Source organism: Actinia tenebrosa, unplaced genomic scaffold (genome assembly GCF_029948245.1).
Source record: "Actinia tenebrosa isolate PJP-AT-01 unplaced genomic scaffold, QUT_ActTen_1.0 PGA_scaffold9__36_contigs__length_13948895, whole genome shotgun sequence".
Classification (NCBI taxonomy): Eukaryota; Metazoa; Cnidaria; class Anthozoa; order Actiniaria; family Actiniidae; genus Actinia; species Actinia tenebrosa.
Genome location: NW_028292586.1, coordinates 5,380,550 through 5,394,756, shown reverse-complemented (window position 1 = coordinate 5,394,756; position 14,207 = coordinate 5,380,550). Strand labels below are relative to the sequence as shown.

General features: G+C 39.2%; 1 protein-coding gene across 1 annotated transcript in view; it reads right to left on the bottom strand.

Moving 5' to 3' along the window:
* Window positions 1–14,207, bottom strand: part of LOC148904586 (uncharacterized) — a 41,420-nt gene that overhangs the window by 12,902 nt on the left and 14,311 nt on the right. The window contains exons 15-25 of the mRNA XM_089025010.1: window positions 9,659–9,888; window positions 8,762–9,284; window positions 8,015–8,272; window positions 6,523–6,789; window positions 5,851–6,126; window positions 3,825–4,094; window positions 2,965–3,234; window positions 2,103–2,372; window positions 1,665–1,946; window positions 854–1,129; window positions 117–365 (exon numbers count right to left, since the gene is read on the bottom strand). Of these exons, the coding sequence (XP_088881136.1) occupies window positions 117–365; window positions 854–1,129; window positions 1,665–1,946; window positions 2,103–2,372; window positions 2,965–3,234; window positions 3,825–4,094; window positions 5,851–6,126; window positions 6,523–6,789; window positions 8,015–8,272; window positions 8,762–9,284; window positions 9,659–9,888 (3,171 nt within the window). The remainder of the gene's footprint in view (window positions 1–116; window positions 366–853; window positions 1,130–1,664; window positions 1,947–2,102; window positions 2,373–2,964; window positions 3,235–3,824; window positions 4,095–5,850; window positions 6,127–6,522; window positions 6,790–8,014; window positions 8,273–8,761; window positions 9,285–9,658; window positions 9,889–14,207) is intronic.

The window sequence follows — 14,207 nt, the reverse complement described above, 5'->3', positions numbered from 1 at the left end:
GATTATTTGAGTTAGAGTTTGTTTGAGTTTCTATCTGTGAGTAAGCCATGCCATACGAAGAGGTTGTTTTAGGGGGACGATAATTCGAGGAAGTATTAAAAAAGATGTCTACTCACCAATGACATTCACAGTAGAAGTCGCAACATCTTCCCCAGCAGCACTACTAGCGACACATCGATAATTCCCGCCACTACGAGCACCGCTGATGTGGATACTTATTATTGATTGGTTGAACGATAAGGTGACGTTGTTTAATTGCCACGTGATTCGCGGCAGAGGAAATCCACTGGCGATACATTCCAAAGTTATGACGTCACCTGTTTTGACTACCATGTCACGTGGTGGGGTGATTATTCGAGGAGGGACTGAAAGTGTTGAAATAGTGTACATCAATAAGAAGTTGAATTATCTTAGCTGAACCCGTGCGCATTGTTGTGATGAAATAATAGCGCAGAGTGCAAGGAAATTATGAAGTATGTCGGATGGACGGACGGACGGACGGATGGATGGATGGATGGATGGATGGATGGATGGATGGATGGAAGAAAGGAAGAAAGGAAGAAAGGAAGGAAGGAAGAAAGGAAGGAAGGAAGAAAGGAAGGAAGGAAGGAAGGAAGGAAGGAAGGAAGGAAGGAAAGATGTATGTATGTATGTATGTATGTATGTATGTATGTATGTATGTATGTATGTATGTATGTATGTATGTATGTATGTATGTATGTATGTATGTATGTATGTATGTATGTATGTATGTATGTATGAGACGGGATAGATAGATGAACGGGATGGATACAAAGAATTATAATTAAGTGGATTGTTAAACAAACGGACAGATGAATGACAAAAAAAGTACCTTGAATAAAAACGGAGAATGTACGAGTATCAGAACCCGCAGTATTAACAGCGGTACAAGTATAAAGACCCGTATCTAAAGATGTCACTTTCTTGATAACCAAACTCCCATCTGAAGTGATCATGAACCTAGAGTCATCCTTGCCAATAGAGAAGCCATCCTTGGTCCAAGTTATGGTAGGGGCCGGTATACCCCGGGCAGTGCAGGGGATTTTTGCCGACTGCCCGGATATGGCTGTGATGGAATCTTTAACGTCCTTGGAAATAGTCGGAGGACCTGAAAAAAAAAAAAAGGATTATTTTTATTAAACTTTTGCCCTTAGAATTTTCACTTTTGGAGTAATATTTTTATCCATTACAAGTTATTTTCTTTAGTATGGCATGAATGATGAAATAGAAAGTGCGCGATCGTGCTGTGTGCTTTCATAAATCGCGCTCTTCCAACCAATCAAAACTCGAGATTCATAACGTTTATTTATAGATACACCTAATTGCAGGAACGTTTTCATATAAAAAGTAAAAAGATAAAAAATAGGAACTAATTATTTTTTAAGCAAAAAAGGAGTAATTATTTCACTCTTAAGAAGGTATAGACTGACGTTTTTGATATTACCTTGTCAACTATACTAAAACAGTTATTCTCAACAATCTAGGAATCGAAATGTAAAACAATATTTCTAATTATTTTCTTTTCTTTCTTTATTTTTTTCTTTTCTTTTCTTTTCTTTTCTTTTTTTTTTTTTTTTTTTTTTTTTTTTTTTTTGTTCTTGCAATTTGATGTACCATTATGAAAGGACCAAGAACTTACTTACTTAGACCGATCAAAATCAATACAGCAGATGCCCTGATACGACCAAACTCGTTCTCAGCAATACACGTGTATCTTCCTGCGTCTTTGACTTGGACGTTAACTATCTTCAAGGCCCCATAGGATGGGAAACTATACCTAGGGTTTTTGTTAACGGTGACTAGTCCCATAGTGTTGCGCCAGGACACCTTAGGAATAGGTGCCCCTTGGACATCACAGTGAAAAGTGACATTTTCACCGATTGTGACAGCTTTGTCTTTTAGTGATTTGGAAATATACGGAGCGCCTAAAAAAAAAGAGGAATATATCGATTGTAAACCATCCTTCAAAACAATAGCCCTTTACAATACATGAGTGGACAAAGCATGGTCCTTTACAAGACATAAGTAAACCAAATAATAGTCGAGATTTTTTCCCCGTCCCGTCCCGTCCCGTGCTTTACCTCCGACAGTAACTTTAACAGGGACGGTAGTAGATCCCCCGACACTCCTAGCAATGCACTCGTACGTTCCAGCGTCTCCCGAGACAGCATTTTGAATGATAAGCTCCCCTGCATCGTTGGCATAAACGCGACCATCCGGTCCAAGAGACACTTTGTTCTTGTTCCAGTTGACTACAGGGGGTGGTATACCAACAGCAAGGCATTGGACGGAGGTGCTTCCCCCTGGGGGGAGGTATACTTCACTTCTTTCTACTGTCACACGGGGAGGTACTGAAGAAAGAAAAGATGGTGGAGTCGTTGATGAGTCGTGTTTATGAAGGGGAAAATAAAAGAAGGAAAGTAATAAAAACAAAAGAAATAAACAGAAATCAGATGAAATGAGATGAAATATACTATACCGACATTGTATATTTCTTCGTTTAAGGAATACAAAACCCGCGCGCATGTCTCTGTACTGTGATACATACACGCTAGGAGCCGTAGAGCACGAGAAAAGCAAGCTTAGGAACAAGCGCCGTAGCCGAAAGTTTTTCTTGCTTCTCGAGTGCTCCACAGCTCCCAGGGCCGGTTGTACTTATTGTGGATAGCCCTATCCAATGGATAAATCCTTATCAAGTGGATAAGACGATGCTGTTGTCCAATAATTCTTTCCACTGGATAAGATTTATCCGTCGCACAGCGCTATCCATCCTTCGTATAACCTCGCCCAAAGTGGTTATAGTTTTTTTTACATTGCTTCTTATAAAATATTTTTGAACGACTTTGCGCAAGCGTGTCTCTGTCCTCTAATATAAACACAGTAGCCAGCCAATCAGTTCGCGTGTCATATTTCAAATATTTTATACGTTTTTTTGTTTCTTACCTTGTACACTGAAAGACACTGTAATGGAGTCTGACCCAACTATATTCAGTGCTACACAGGTGTAAAATCCCGTATCACTGCGCTGTACGGCATTAATGATCAAGTGACCCCTACTGCTTGTTGCTATTCTCCTGGACGGTAGGACAGCATACCGGCCTTTGTACCACTGGATTTGTGGTTTGGGTTGGCCATTTGCCCGGCACTCAAGGGTAACTGAATCACCTACTCGGGCCAAGATTTCTTCTTTATTTATATAGACCGATGGTGGAACTGAAAATGTAATAGTCTTGTTAGCTTTTTGTGCAGTCCTCCCTCAAATTCGTAAAATACCGCAGTGTTCATTGACTAAAGATTGATTTTCGCAGGGTTGACCTCGATTTTGTGCAGAATATTTATGTGTTTCTGTAAAGGTCCGTCGAATTTCAAAGGTTTTCTTTACTTAACCGTTAGTGTTTGTGAATATTTTGAGGTTAAAATGAGGCTAACCCTGAGTAAATGAATCATACTGTATCAAGTTTTGCTCCATACATTAGTGTTAAAGTTGGAGTTGAGAAAGGTCACTCCATATATGGAATCATATAATTCCATATTTGGATTGCGGGTCTTTACTCTGAGGTCAAAGAAGGCGGACAAGCGTGTTCGTCGGCTGGCGAAACGGCTGAGAGACATTTACGAGCTTGGCGAAGACGAAAAACAAGAAAAAAACTACGAAAAATACGAAAACAAAAAAAAAAGGCTTCTCCCCAGTCCCTTTTTTTAAGACCGGGAAAGAGAGACACTCATTGTTTGATATGATGTAGTGAATATTCATTTTACGATTTCGAAAAAGCTCTATTTAAACTTGGTTTAAATTACAATACCTGTGTGTCGTAGATTAACCACAGCTCTACTTTGTCCAATACTATTCCACGCCACACACTCGTACCTCCCTGCATCAGAAGGTTTTGCATTCTTTATCTTAAGCACGTAGTCATCTGTTATTTCTATTGAAGAACTGGAAGTCAACCGCTTGCCATCTTTATTCCATACGACTGTGGGCTCAGGAAAACCTTTTACTAGACATGCGCACTGGATTTCTTCGCCTTGTTGGAAATTCTTCGTAGAGGTATCGATGACTACGAATGGTAACTCTGGAAAAAAAAAAAAACCCAATTTATTCCATTTTGTTTTCCGTCGAAATTGTAAACTTTCGTTTATTGATTGTGGCCGTAGAAAAAACTGGGAGCAACATCAAAAGCGCATGCGCACTTTGAATTCGTTAGTTTTTTCATATTGAGCTAAGTTAATAAAAACACTGGTTTAGGGGATTACTTTGGTTTTATATTTATTGAAAAATTAATTTAAAATTAAACTTCCCCAAAGGCAAAGACTTCCATGAGTACAACACACGTAACAAAGATCTATTGAGAACAGTAAAATCCAATACAAACTGGGGCCTACAAACATCTCAGAATTCCTGCGTTCAAAGTTGGAACTCTTTACCTAATGACATTAAATTACTTTCGTCTTTAAGAAAATTTAAAAGAGCACTAAAATGTTATTTTTTAATTAGAAGCTAATTTTTAGGTTAAAATTATATATATACATTATGTAGTGTTTAAAAAACGAGTAGGAGTGTTTTATCAGGTAACGCCGAGTGCTTTTATACCTGATAAAACACGATCTACGAGTTTTTTGAACTGCTTAAAACACTCATGAACAATTTATAAGATTTTGGTTCAACTGGAGCCACCATACACGTCACGAACATGGATTTTTATACTTCGATAGAGATTTGACGTCACAGGCATGCGCAACCAGATTCAATAGAAGCACCCACACGTTGGATATTGCGTGCCAAGGCAAAGACAGGCACGTTAGTCAAAGATCATTAGGGTTCACTATGATCTTGATGAAGCTCTATGTCTTCATCTAAACTTGGATGTATACTTCATCGCTGATGAGGTCATCCTAATAGTATTCGACTGGTCTTTATATAAAGATCACATGTGTCTTTATATAAAATCACTTGAATACTAATGAAGAGGACTTTATCGGTTATAAAGGTTCATGCACGTGACGAGTATGGAGGTTCCAATTGGACCATAAGCTTATGAATTATTAATGAGTGTTTTAAATATTATATACTTACATATACTTTTATTTTTACTTTTTATTTATTTATTCATTATTAATTTATTTATTTATATATATTTTCTTTATTGTCTTTTACATATCGTTTTTTTATTTTACTTGTGTATTTCTTAATGCAGTTCCCTATTGTAAATCACTAATGTGACATAGGTTTACTGTCGAAAGAAAGAATTATTATTATTAGGACCATACTTCCAGACATCGAGTGCTGAATCGTCGTATGGCAGCGCGAAGCATTTACGGCTACGCCGGAGATTTCGGGCCCGACACCGCTATCCCTGGATTTACAGACTGATCAGGAAGCTCGGCCGAAGCCTAAGGGAGAGGTTAGTCGGCCCCTAGACCGTAGATGATTAACCCCTTGCTATGACCAGCACACCCAATTTTTAGCCCGTATCCAAAATGACTAAGAACCTATAATATATCCTTTCAATGTGGGACCCATTTTGAGAAGCTACCCGTGATTTATGTTTACACGTGCGCATGCACAATTAAGATTGCGTCTAGTAGCTTTTTTGTGATGCAGATTTGCGAATTAAATTAAAGGTGTCATTGAGGAGATATTGTCAGTTTAAAAGGAGAATTTTTTAAAGTATTGAAAGGAAGAAAATAGAAATCAAAAAAAAAAAAAAAAAAAAAAAAAAAAAAAAATTAATTAAAATTTAAAAAAATAACTGGAAAAATTGGCCAAGCATACGCAGATGAACAATAATCAACAGATATCAATTCAAAGGTATATCTCTAGCTTATTACCATTCACGCTAAGTATAGTTGTTCTTGCAATTTGTCCCACATCACTCTTCGCTATACACCGATACCTCCCCGCATCCTGTCTTCCTCTGATATCCAGAAACAGAGATCCATTAGTCCACTGTTGCGCATGCGTAGTATTTTGAATCTTCTGACCATCCTTGTACCATTCGATTTTTGAAGGGAAACTTTTGTCTGTCGTGCATCGCAGTACCATCGTGTCTCCACCTTGTACAGTGAGGCGGACTTCATCTCTTTGGATTACGACTGGCCTTGGGACTGGAAGGATGGCAAAGAAAAATTAGAAAAAATAGTTCTAAATTTAAAACAGTTACTAATAGTAAGATTGTGCATTTTTGTGTATAATATACAAATAAAAATATTGCAAATAGAGTGAAGTCATTTAACCCGTGAAATAGATATTAGACTAATACACATTAGTAGACCTTAATTCCATTGTTTTCTTTTGTGTCTATTTGACTATTACACGTTGACTAGTATTTTTTTTATTTCACGGGTTAAATGACTTCCATCTAAAAAAAGCTTAAAGCATCTAACTCGAGAAAAAAATATATATATATATATAAAAGTCAAAATATTAGTTTAGTAATCTCACTCTATCTATCTATCAACATACTCCCTTTATAAATCCATTCATTTTTCGAGATATTTTACCTTTCACAACAAGTCTTGTAGTTGCGGATCCACTTCCGCCCACATTACTCGCAAAACATGTGTAGATTCCATCGCTGGCGGTAGATGCGGATACAATTGAGTGCGTTATATTGACGACCCCGATGCCTGTACTGACAGCATCGAGTGATTCAAGTCCTTTGCTCCATTGGGAGCTGAAAAGGGTTTCACTTTGTACTTCACAGACTAAAGTAATTGGGGAACCAACCAGAACCTCGCGTAACTCTGCGGCTGTGACTTTTGGAGCCTCTAGGGGATTAGAAAGATTATATATATATGATTAGCCTTGCTAAGAGAAAAGGCACATTCATCTATTCGTTCGTTCATCCAGAATTATTTATACGTGCACCAATCCATCTACCTATTCAACAATCCATCCATGCATCCACCTCATTCCGTCACGTCCTATCCTTCTTCCCTCTCTCATATCCCATCCACTCAGCATCATTAAGGCATGGCTCTCAGATGAAAAACTGTTTGGCTATATCATAGTCAGTTTTCTACGAATCTTCCCCAAACTTGGCAAGTTAATGTCTTTTGTGAAAAGAAGGAACCTTAGAGCCTTGGTTACCATGGAAACTAAGTCACGTGACCACAAGGCCGCCATCTTGGATTTTTAAACAAATCGTTTGTAGTCGCATTGAAACTACTTCAAAAGTCCTGAAAATCCATTTTCCTTTTTATATTTGCAATACCTATATGGATCTAATTGGATATCTTGGAAATTATATTAAGTTTAATTTTTAGAATATTTTTAATTTTTTGGAAAATACAGAAAATATTCTAAAAATTAAACTTAATATAATTTCCAAGATATCCAATTAGATCCATATAGGTATTGCAAATATAAAGAGGAATATGGATTTTCAGGACTTTTGAAGTAGTTTCAATACGACTACAAACGATTTGTTTAAAAAATCCAAGATGGCGGCCTTGTGGTCACGTGACCTGGTTTCCATGGTAACAGATATGCGGTAATTGCTTGCCTTGAAGAATTACTACTACGAGCCAAATTTGGGAAAGATTCATAGTAAACTGTCAAAGATATGAATAAATAACTGATTTTCCATCACTTCCTCAAAAGAGCCATGCCTTAATGGTGCTGAGCATCTCGTCTATTCATCTATTCCATCCATCCATCTCTTTCTATCTATCCTTTCATCCATTCCATTCAAAAGTTTACAAATTCCGATGCCACTCATTTATCTATCCGTCCGTCCGTCCGTCCTTCCACCCATCCCATCTCATTTATGCATTCAATCATCTATCCATCTTATCCATCCCGTGCAATCCATCCTCTCAATTCCCCCCCGTCTCATTCATGCATTCAATCATCCACCCATCCAATCGATCCATTTTTTCATTCTATCTATCCATCTTATCCCATGCCATGCCATGCCATCCCAATCATCCATCCGCCCATCTTTCCATCTGTAACCTTGTCTACCCACCGGTCTATTTATAATCCACCAACCTGGTAAGATAGCACTGATTGCACTCGCACTACATCGATGAAATACATGTCCCTTCCTGTCCCGTCCTACAATACGAATGTAAAACAGCCCCGGTGGAGCCACAAAGTTCATCCAGTCGAAGGTGAACTGATCGTCAAGACGAGGTACAAACAGAACCTCCCTGATAGTCTTTCCCTGAAGGTCAAGGAGTTGTGCCCTGTTTACTGAGCCAGGTACAGCGAGACCTTCCACTTCTACCACTGCGAAGTTACGCAATCCTGGAGACAAACGGGAAAAAAATTAATACAATTTCTTTATTCCCTTAATATCATTCGGTCTTTGTTTCTCGTTTGTATCAGCGTTCATTCATTTTTTATCAATTAATTAATTAATTCTCTTTGTCTCATTTACCTTTTCGTTTTTTCATTCGTTCATTCATTCATTCATTCATTCATTCATTCATTCTTCTTTCTCTCTCTTTCTTTCTCTCCTTCGTTCATTCCCTTCGTTTTTTCTTTTTCTTTCTTTTTTTATCATTTTTTTCTTTCTCCATCTTCCATCTTCCTTCATTCCTTCGTTCCTTCGTTCCTTCGTTCCTTCGTTCCTTCGTTCCTTCGTTCCTTCGTTCCTTCGTTCCTTCGTTCCTTCGTTCCTTCGTTCCTTCGTTCCTTCGTTCCTTCGTTCCTTCGTTCCTTCCTTCGTTCCTTCGTTCCTTCCTCCCTTCCTTCTTTCCTTCCTTCCTTCCTTCGTTTCTTTATTCCTCTCACCTGCAGCAGGTCTCCTTAGAAGATTGCGCATTTGGTCCACCACAGTCAACGAGAATCCATACATGAAAGTAACTGGGCTTAAACCAGTGACCCTAAGAGTAAAACCACCACTACATTCCACAGTCACATTCCATATCCCAGCTCTAGGCCTGCGCACTGCAACACTAACCGCTGTCTTCAATGACAGCAGTTTCTGTAATCCCGTTGCCTGGGTAATGATGACACCATCAGGGTCCCTGATCACGAGGTTCGCATCTTGTCCACTCAAGGACACCGTTACTCTCTCAAGAGTAGAGTCAACTGGAATAGCAAAGGTTCTTGGAGAAGCCTCGTGAATATCTATTGACAGAAGGTTGACTTTATTTGCTCGTACGGATTTCTCGACGAACCTCAAAACCTGGTTCACATCTTTTTTCTTTAAGTTAAAGACTTGGCCATTGCTTGTTGCTGATATCAGTTTGTAGGTGGAAAAATCTGGGTCTATTGTCTTGTTGTGGCAGTCGCCAGTAAGAATGAAGATCACCTGTTTATCGATCATAAGGGATGGAACATTAGATAATTGGGCAGTTATTCTGCACGATATTTATTTTTTCGTAAAAACCCCTGCACGCATTTTTTGTTTCGTTTGCTCGATATTTTTTTTTACTGAAATGAGAGATTGTGCGATACTTTTTAGTTGGTTATGTGCTTGCTCTTTATTTTTTTGGATTTATGCAGCCTTCCCCTCCCCTCCCCCTCAGTTATCTAATGGTCCTTTTAATCTAGTGTTAATAGTCCCTTATCTCTTCGGGTTAACACCTCTGTAGTAACACCTCTGTGACTACAGACTCAAGAATACAACGAAACACATTATTTTCCTTTTATTATGCAGAGAGGTTTGCTTGAGCTCTAACTCACCTGGCTTTGTTTCTGTTGGATGAGCTTAAGCACTTTCTCCGTAACGTCAAAATCTTTAGCCTGAGCGTCCGTAAAGACATAAATAAACGACCCTGGTAAACTGATCTCCAAGGCAAGCAAGATAGCAGTGATGGACATCTCTGGGCAGTCTCCACCACCTTGTACGTACAACTCATCCAGGTGACGCTGGAAGAGTTTGGCATCTGTAGTGATGGTAGCCGGACCAACATCTATCAAAACAAGAAAAAAATCAAATAAAAGCCTTGGTTATTCTAGAGGGAATCAAGGGTGGTGTGGCAGTAGAGCACTTGCCTTTCACTTTAGGGTTCTTGGGTTTGATTCCCAGATTCAGTTAGTTGTTTGTTAGTTCTCTCCTGTGCTTTGAGGGCTTTTCCTCCCTCCACAAAAATCAACTCCTAAATTCTAATTCCTTATCAAATGGTTTGCAAAACCTGTAAGGCATTACGCCGTCCACCCAGGAGTGGTAAATACATTACATTCGGAGTCAAATATAAAAACAGAGTTTGTTAGGTCTCTCCCTTCATTCGAGGGTTTTCTCCAGGTTCACCCGTTTTCCTTCCTCCTCAAAACCTAAGTTCTAATTCAATCTTTTAGTTGCCCGCACGAAAGTCCGATGCTCAATCAACTGCGCCAACAAATTTATATCGAGTACCAAGATTCCAGAAGTTGTTTTTGGCCTTCATTATAAAATACAAAGGACGCGAGAGAAGCGCGCGCGCGCACGCTTGCTTTCGCGCCATCGTGATCAAGGCCCAGGCTTTGATTGGAACACACAAAACCTACAAATAACTTTCAGATAAAAAAGCTTGCAAGAGGTTGTTTCAGGTCTTTCAGAGTATCGTTAAAATGTGATGGTTTAATCAGATATCGTGCTTAATTAGAAGATGCTGGCACTCCACTTCAAGAAATCCCGAGTGAATTAAAGACGGAGGTTAGATCTATTCCTGACCTCGTAAGGGGTTTTTAGGGATATGATACGAGTCCTCGTCAAGAGCATAAAAACGTGTTTTAATATAGAGTAGCGTCCGTCACGTCCGTCTTTGCAAAAGCTGCTCAAATGATGTGCTAACTTCTAACAAATCAACGACTTCAAAGATGTAGCATATGTGCACTATTTGCGCACAGTATATCTGTACTGCGCGTTTCGTTTGTCACTGGCTTTTTTGTAAGCGAGTTTTGACCTAGAAAGGCACGTAAAAAAGTGATATAGGCAGAGATGGGTGAAAAAATTATCGCGCAATATTTGTAATAAAGTTGGCGCACTTATTCAAACTACGCATGGGTTGGTGTTTGTAAGGTTTGCGCGGGAAATTGTCATGGTTGGAAGAAGATGAATGCAACGGAGTTAGATAGAAAACAAGAGAGAGAAAGAGAAAGAGGAAGAAGACAATGAAGAAGAAGAAGATAAAGAAGAAGAAGAAGAAGAAGAAGAAGAAGAAGAAGAAGAAGAAGAAGAAGAAGAAGAAGAAGAACTGAGATAAGTAACCCAACCAGACCCTATAGCACATCGATCTTTCTCTCTAACTTCTCTTTCATTTTCAAGATTAAAACGACCAGTATACAATAGTGACAGCCCGACAGCTCCAAGGTGGAAAATAGGTCATCTATGCATTAACCAAATTCCTTCCAACGTCTTTTTACTATCTTCTAAAGATTCATTACACCATTCTCTGTCAACAAGTAATGCGGCTCAACAATTATTAATTAAAATGCCCACATACGTCTATTTTAGTAACAATTCCTCTCTTGAGTAAAAACAGATATACATATTAATTGTTATCGATTAAGTGCGCGCTCTTGAAGAGCTTAACTTATCAACGGATTAATTATTATTAGAACATTAATCACCGAATTAATGTACCGCGACGTAAAATCCATCGAATACACTGTTGAAACTGTGTGTTAGAGTTAATATATACATCAGTCTATGAGAACGATAGAAAAAGAAATAAAATTGGGGTCAGCCCAGAGGTTTTTTTCAGCGTATCGATAAAATGTAAAGGTTATGACAGTTTTATTTGGTCGAGTTGAATATTTGAGGCCAGAAATACGTACGTGGTAGTTGATTTTTGATTCTGAAGTTATAATTTGGTGTGCGTCTTTTATTTCTAAATGTACCGAACTTTTTGCGCACCTCCGGAATTCGAAGGCGCATTTTACACGCATTCATCGTGGTTGACCTCGAGTTAGTGGTGGAGTGCTTCTTGATTTGCGCAATGAATTCCCTTTGATCGGTAGAAAATAAAGATTGTCGTCCACTAATACCTTGTACAGGAGTTAATCCACATAAATCCCCGATTTTGGACGTGAACTTTTTATGAGGTCAAGATACTTTAATTACGATCTTAAAGAAAACAGATCTCAGATTTTGCACTGACTATAATGGTGTATATATATCAGAAGATCTGAAGGTGAGAAAAGCCGCCAAGAGAATGATTTTGAAGGAATCAACTCTAGTTATGAACTATTTTAATGGTGTGTTAAGGATGGAAAATGACGCTTGGGACACGCGTTCTAGCACTTAACCTGTCGTGGCCACTAAGCCTCGTTGTGAAACACCAAGTTTAACATCTAAGCAAGTAAGCCTCGATGTCATGCAATGAGCTTCAGCGCTCCTTGCACTAACCTCGTTGTCATGCAATGAGCTTCGAGGCTCTGTGCACAAAACCTCGTTGTCAAGCAATGAGCTTCGACGATCTGTTCACTAAACCTCGTTTTCATGCAATGAGCTTCGACACAATATCCACCAAACCTCGTTGTCATGCAATAAGCTTCGACACTCTGTTAGCTAAACCTCGTTGTCATGCAATGAGATTAGACGTTGTTGCCACTAAGCGTATTTGTCATGCACAACGTTTGACGCTTCTTGCGTATTACCAAGAACGCAATGTTCTGAGCTTTTGGCTCTGCATCTTATGATTCTCATCTTGGTAGATTCTTCTCAATAATGAAGCATCACGCAAAAGCAGCCGAATACTTGCGTAATTGAAATGATGCTTGTAGACTTAGCGTTGCTTTCCCTCTTGCTTAGTTTTAAGTCCCACTTTGTCAATGTTTATACCACCAGCGAGCTAACGAACGTCTGCCAGTGGATAATTAGTGCGACTTGCGACTCCAGTTTGACACGCCATAAGAACGTACTAAGATTCTGCTATTATTTCCCCTTCGCACTAGCAAATGTTGGGATAGAAAGGATTACTATCATGCAAAGTGTAGGGCTTTCTGCGCTGTCTGGCAATCGTTCAGTTGATAATCTTGATTATACAAATTTAATGCGGGAGACTGTTGCCAATCCTTCCTCGCCAGCTGGGGAGCTCAAAACAGGACTAGGGGTTTGTTGGTTTGTCCGTCGCGCCTGTTATTATACCACCTCGATCTCTGTCAGTACCTTATCACTGTGAAACGTCCAAAAATTAACTGCTTATTTTCATCGCCGAACCTCCGGTTTCGCTTTGGCCCGTCTAATTTTTTTAGGCTCAGATAAATGCGTGCGCAACTAGGAGAAAACTTTCTAATTGTGTCGAACCCTGAAACAACTCTTGCCTGGTCATTTCTAGCTTGTTTGGTTTAATGGAGAGAGCAAAACCAGAAGGCCCGGAGAAATACGTGATGTCGGGTTCAAAATCTAACTTGAGATTCCAGAGATGAGAATTACCACTACTACGCCGCCCTTGAATCTCATAAAAAGAGAAAAATTCTACAGCGCAAGCTCATCTCTCGTCAGGTGTCGTTTTGGCAAACACTTCCAGGATTAAGTTCAAGTGGTTGTACCTCGTGCCTTCAAGCGCGCGCGCCAACTCACCAAGCAAAAAACCCGCGAATATGTTTGTTGCTTTAAGAGAGAAGCAGGTGAGAGAGATTAGCACTGTAATCAAGTTGAAACGATACTTCAGCACTTGTCTAGATTACAAATGTCTTTGAGCACAAGATAACAGGAAAGACAGAAAGTTGCACAGAAGACAAAGGCTTCATTCAAAACTGACTCACAAAACAGAAATCTCGCACTTGGAAACAGAGTCATTCAAAGGTTAAGATTTTAATCAAAAGTTGACTGAACCGTTTCCAAGTGGGAGGTTCTGTTTTTGAGTTTTTCAATGAAGCCTTTGTCTTATGTGCAACTTTCCGTCTTTCCTGTTAATCTTTGTGTTCAAAGAGATCTAAACCAAGACAAGTGCAATCTTAAAAGATTGATATAACCAAGCCTATAGCAAATTGGAGATGTTAAATTTCGCTTCTCCAGCAAAGGAAATGCGAATCTCTTAACAATCGCGTGTAGCGGTCATACCTATAGGAACTTGCTAATTATCTACAGTGACTAGTTGTTGTAAAATATTTTGATCTGTAAGTGTGTACTTCTCTTGTCTTCCCTATACGTGTTGGTCGTATTTGTCGTATTTGTAGCTCAACAACATGTCAAGTCGACCTTTAGTCCTTGGGCCATGGACGGCTATATGTGTGGTGAAACTAGAGTCTCTAGCTTGGATAATAAACAGAGAAGGAACACATGGAGGAAAGCATTAGGCGGGGG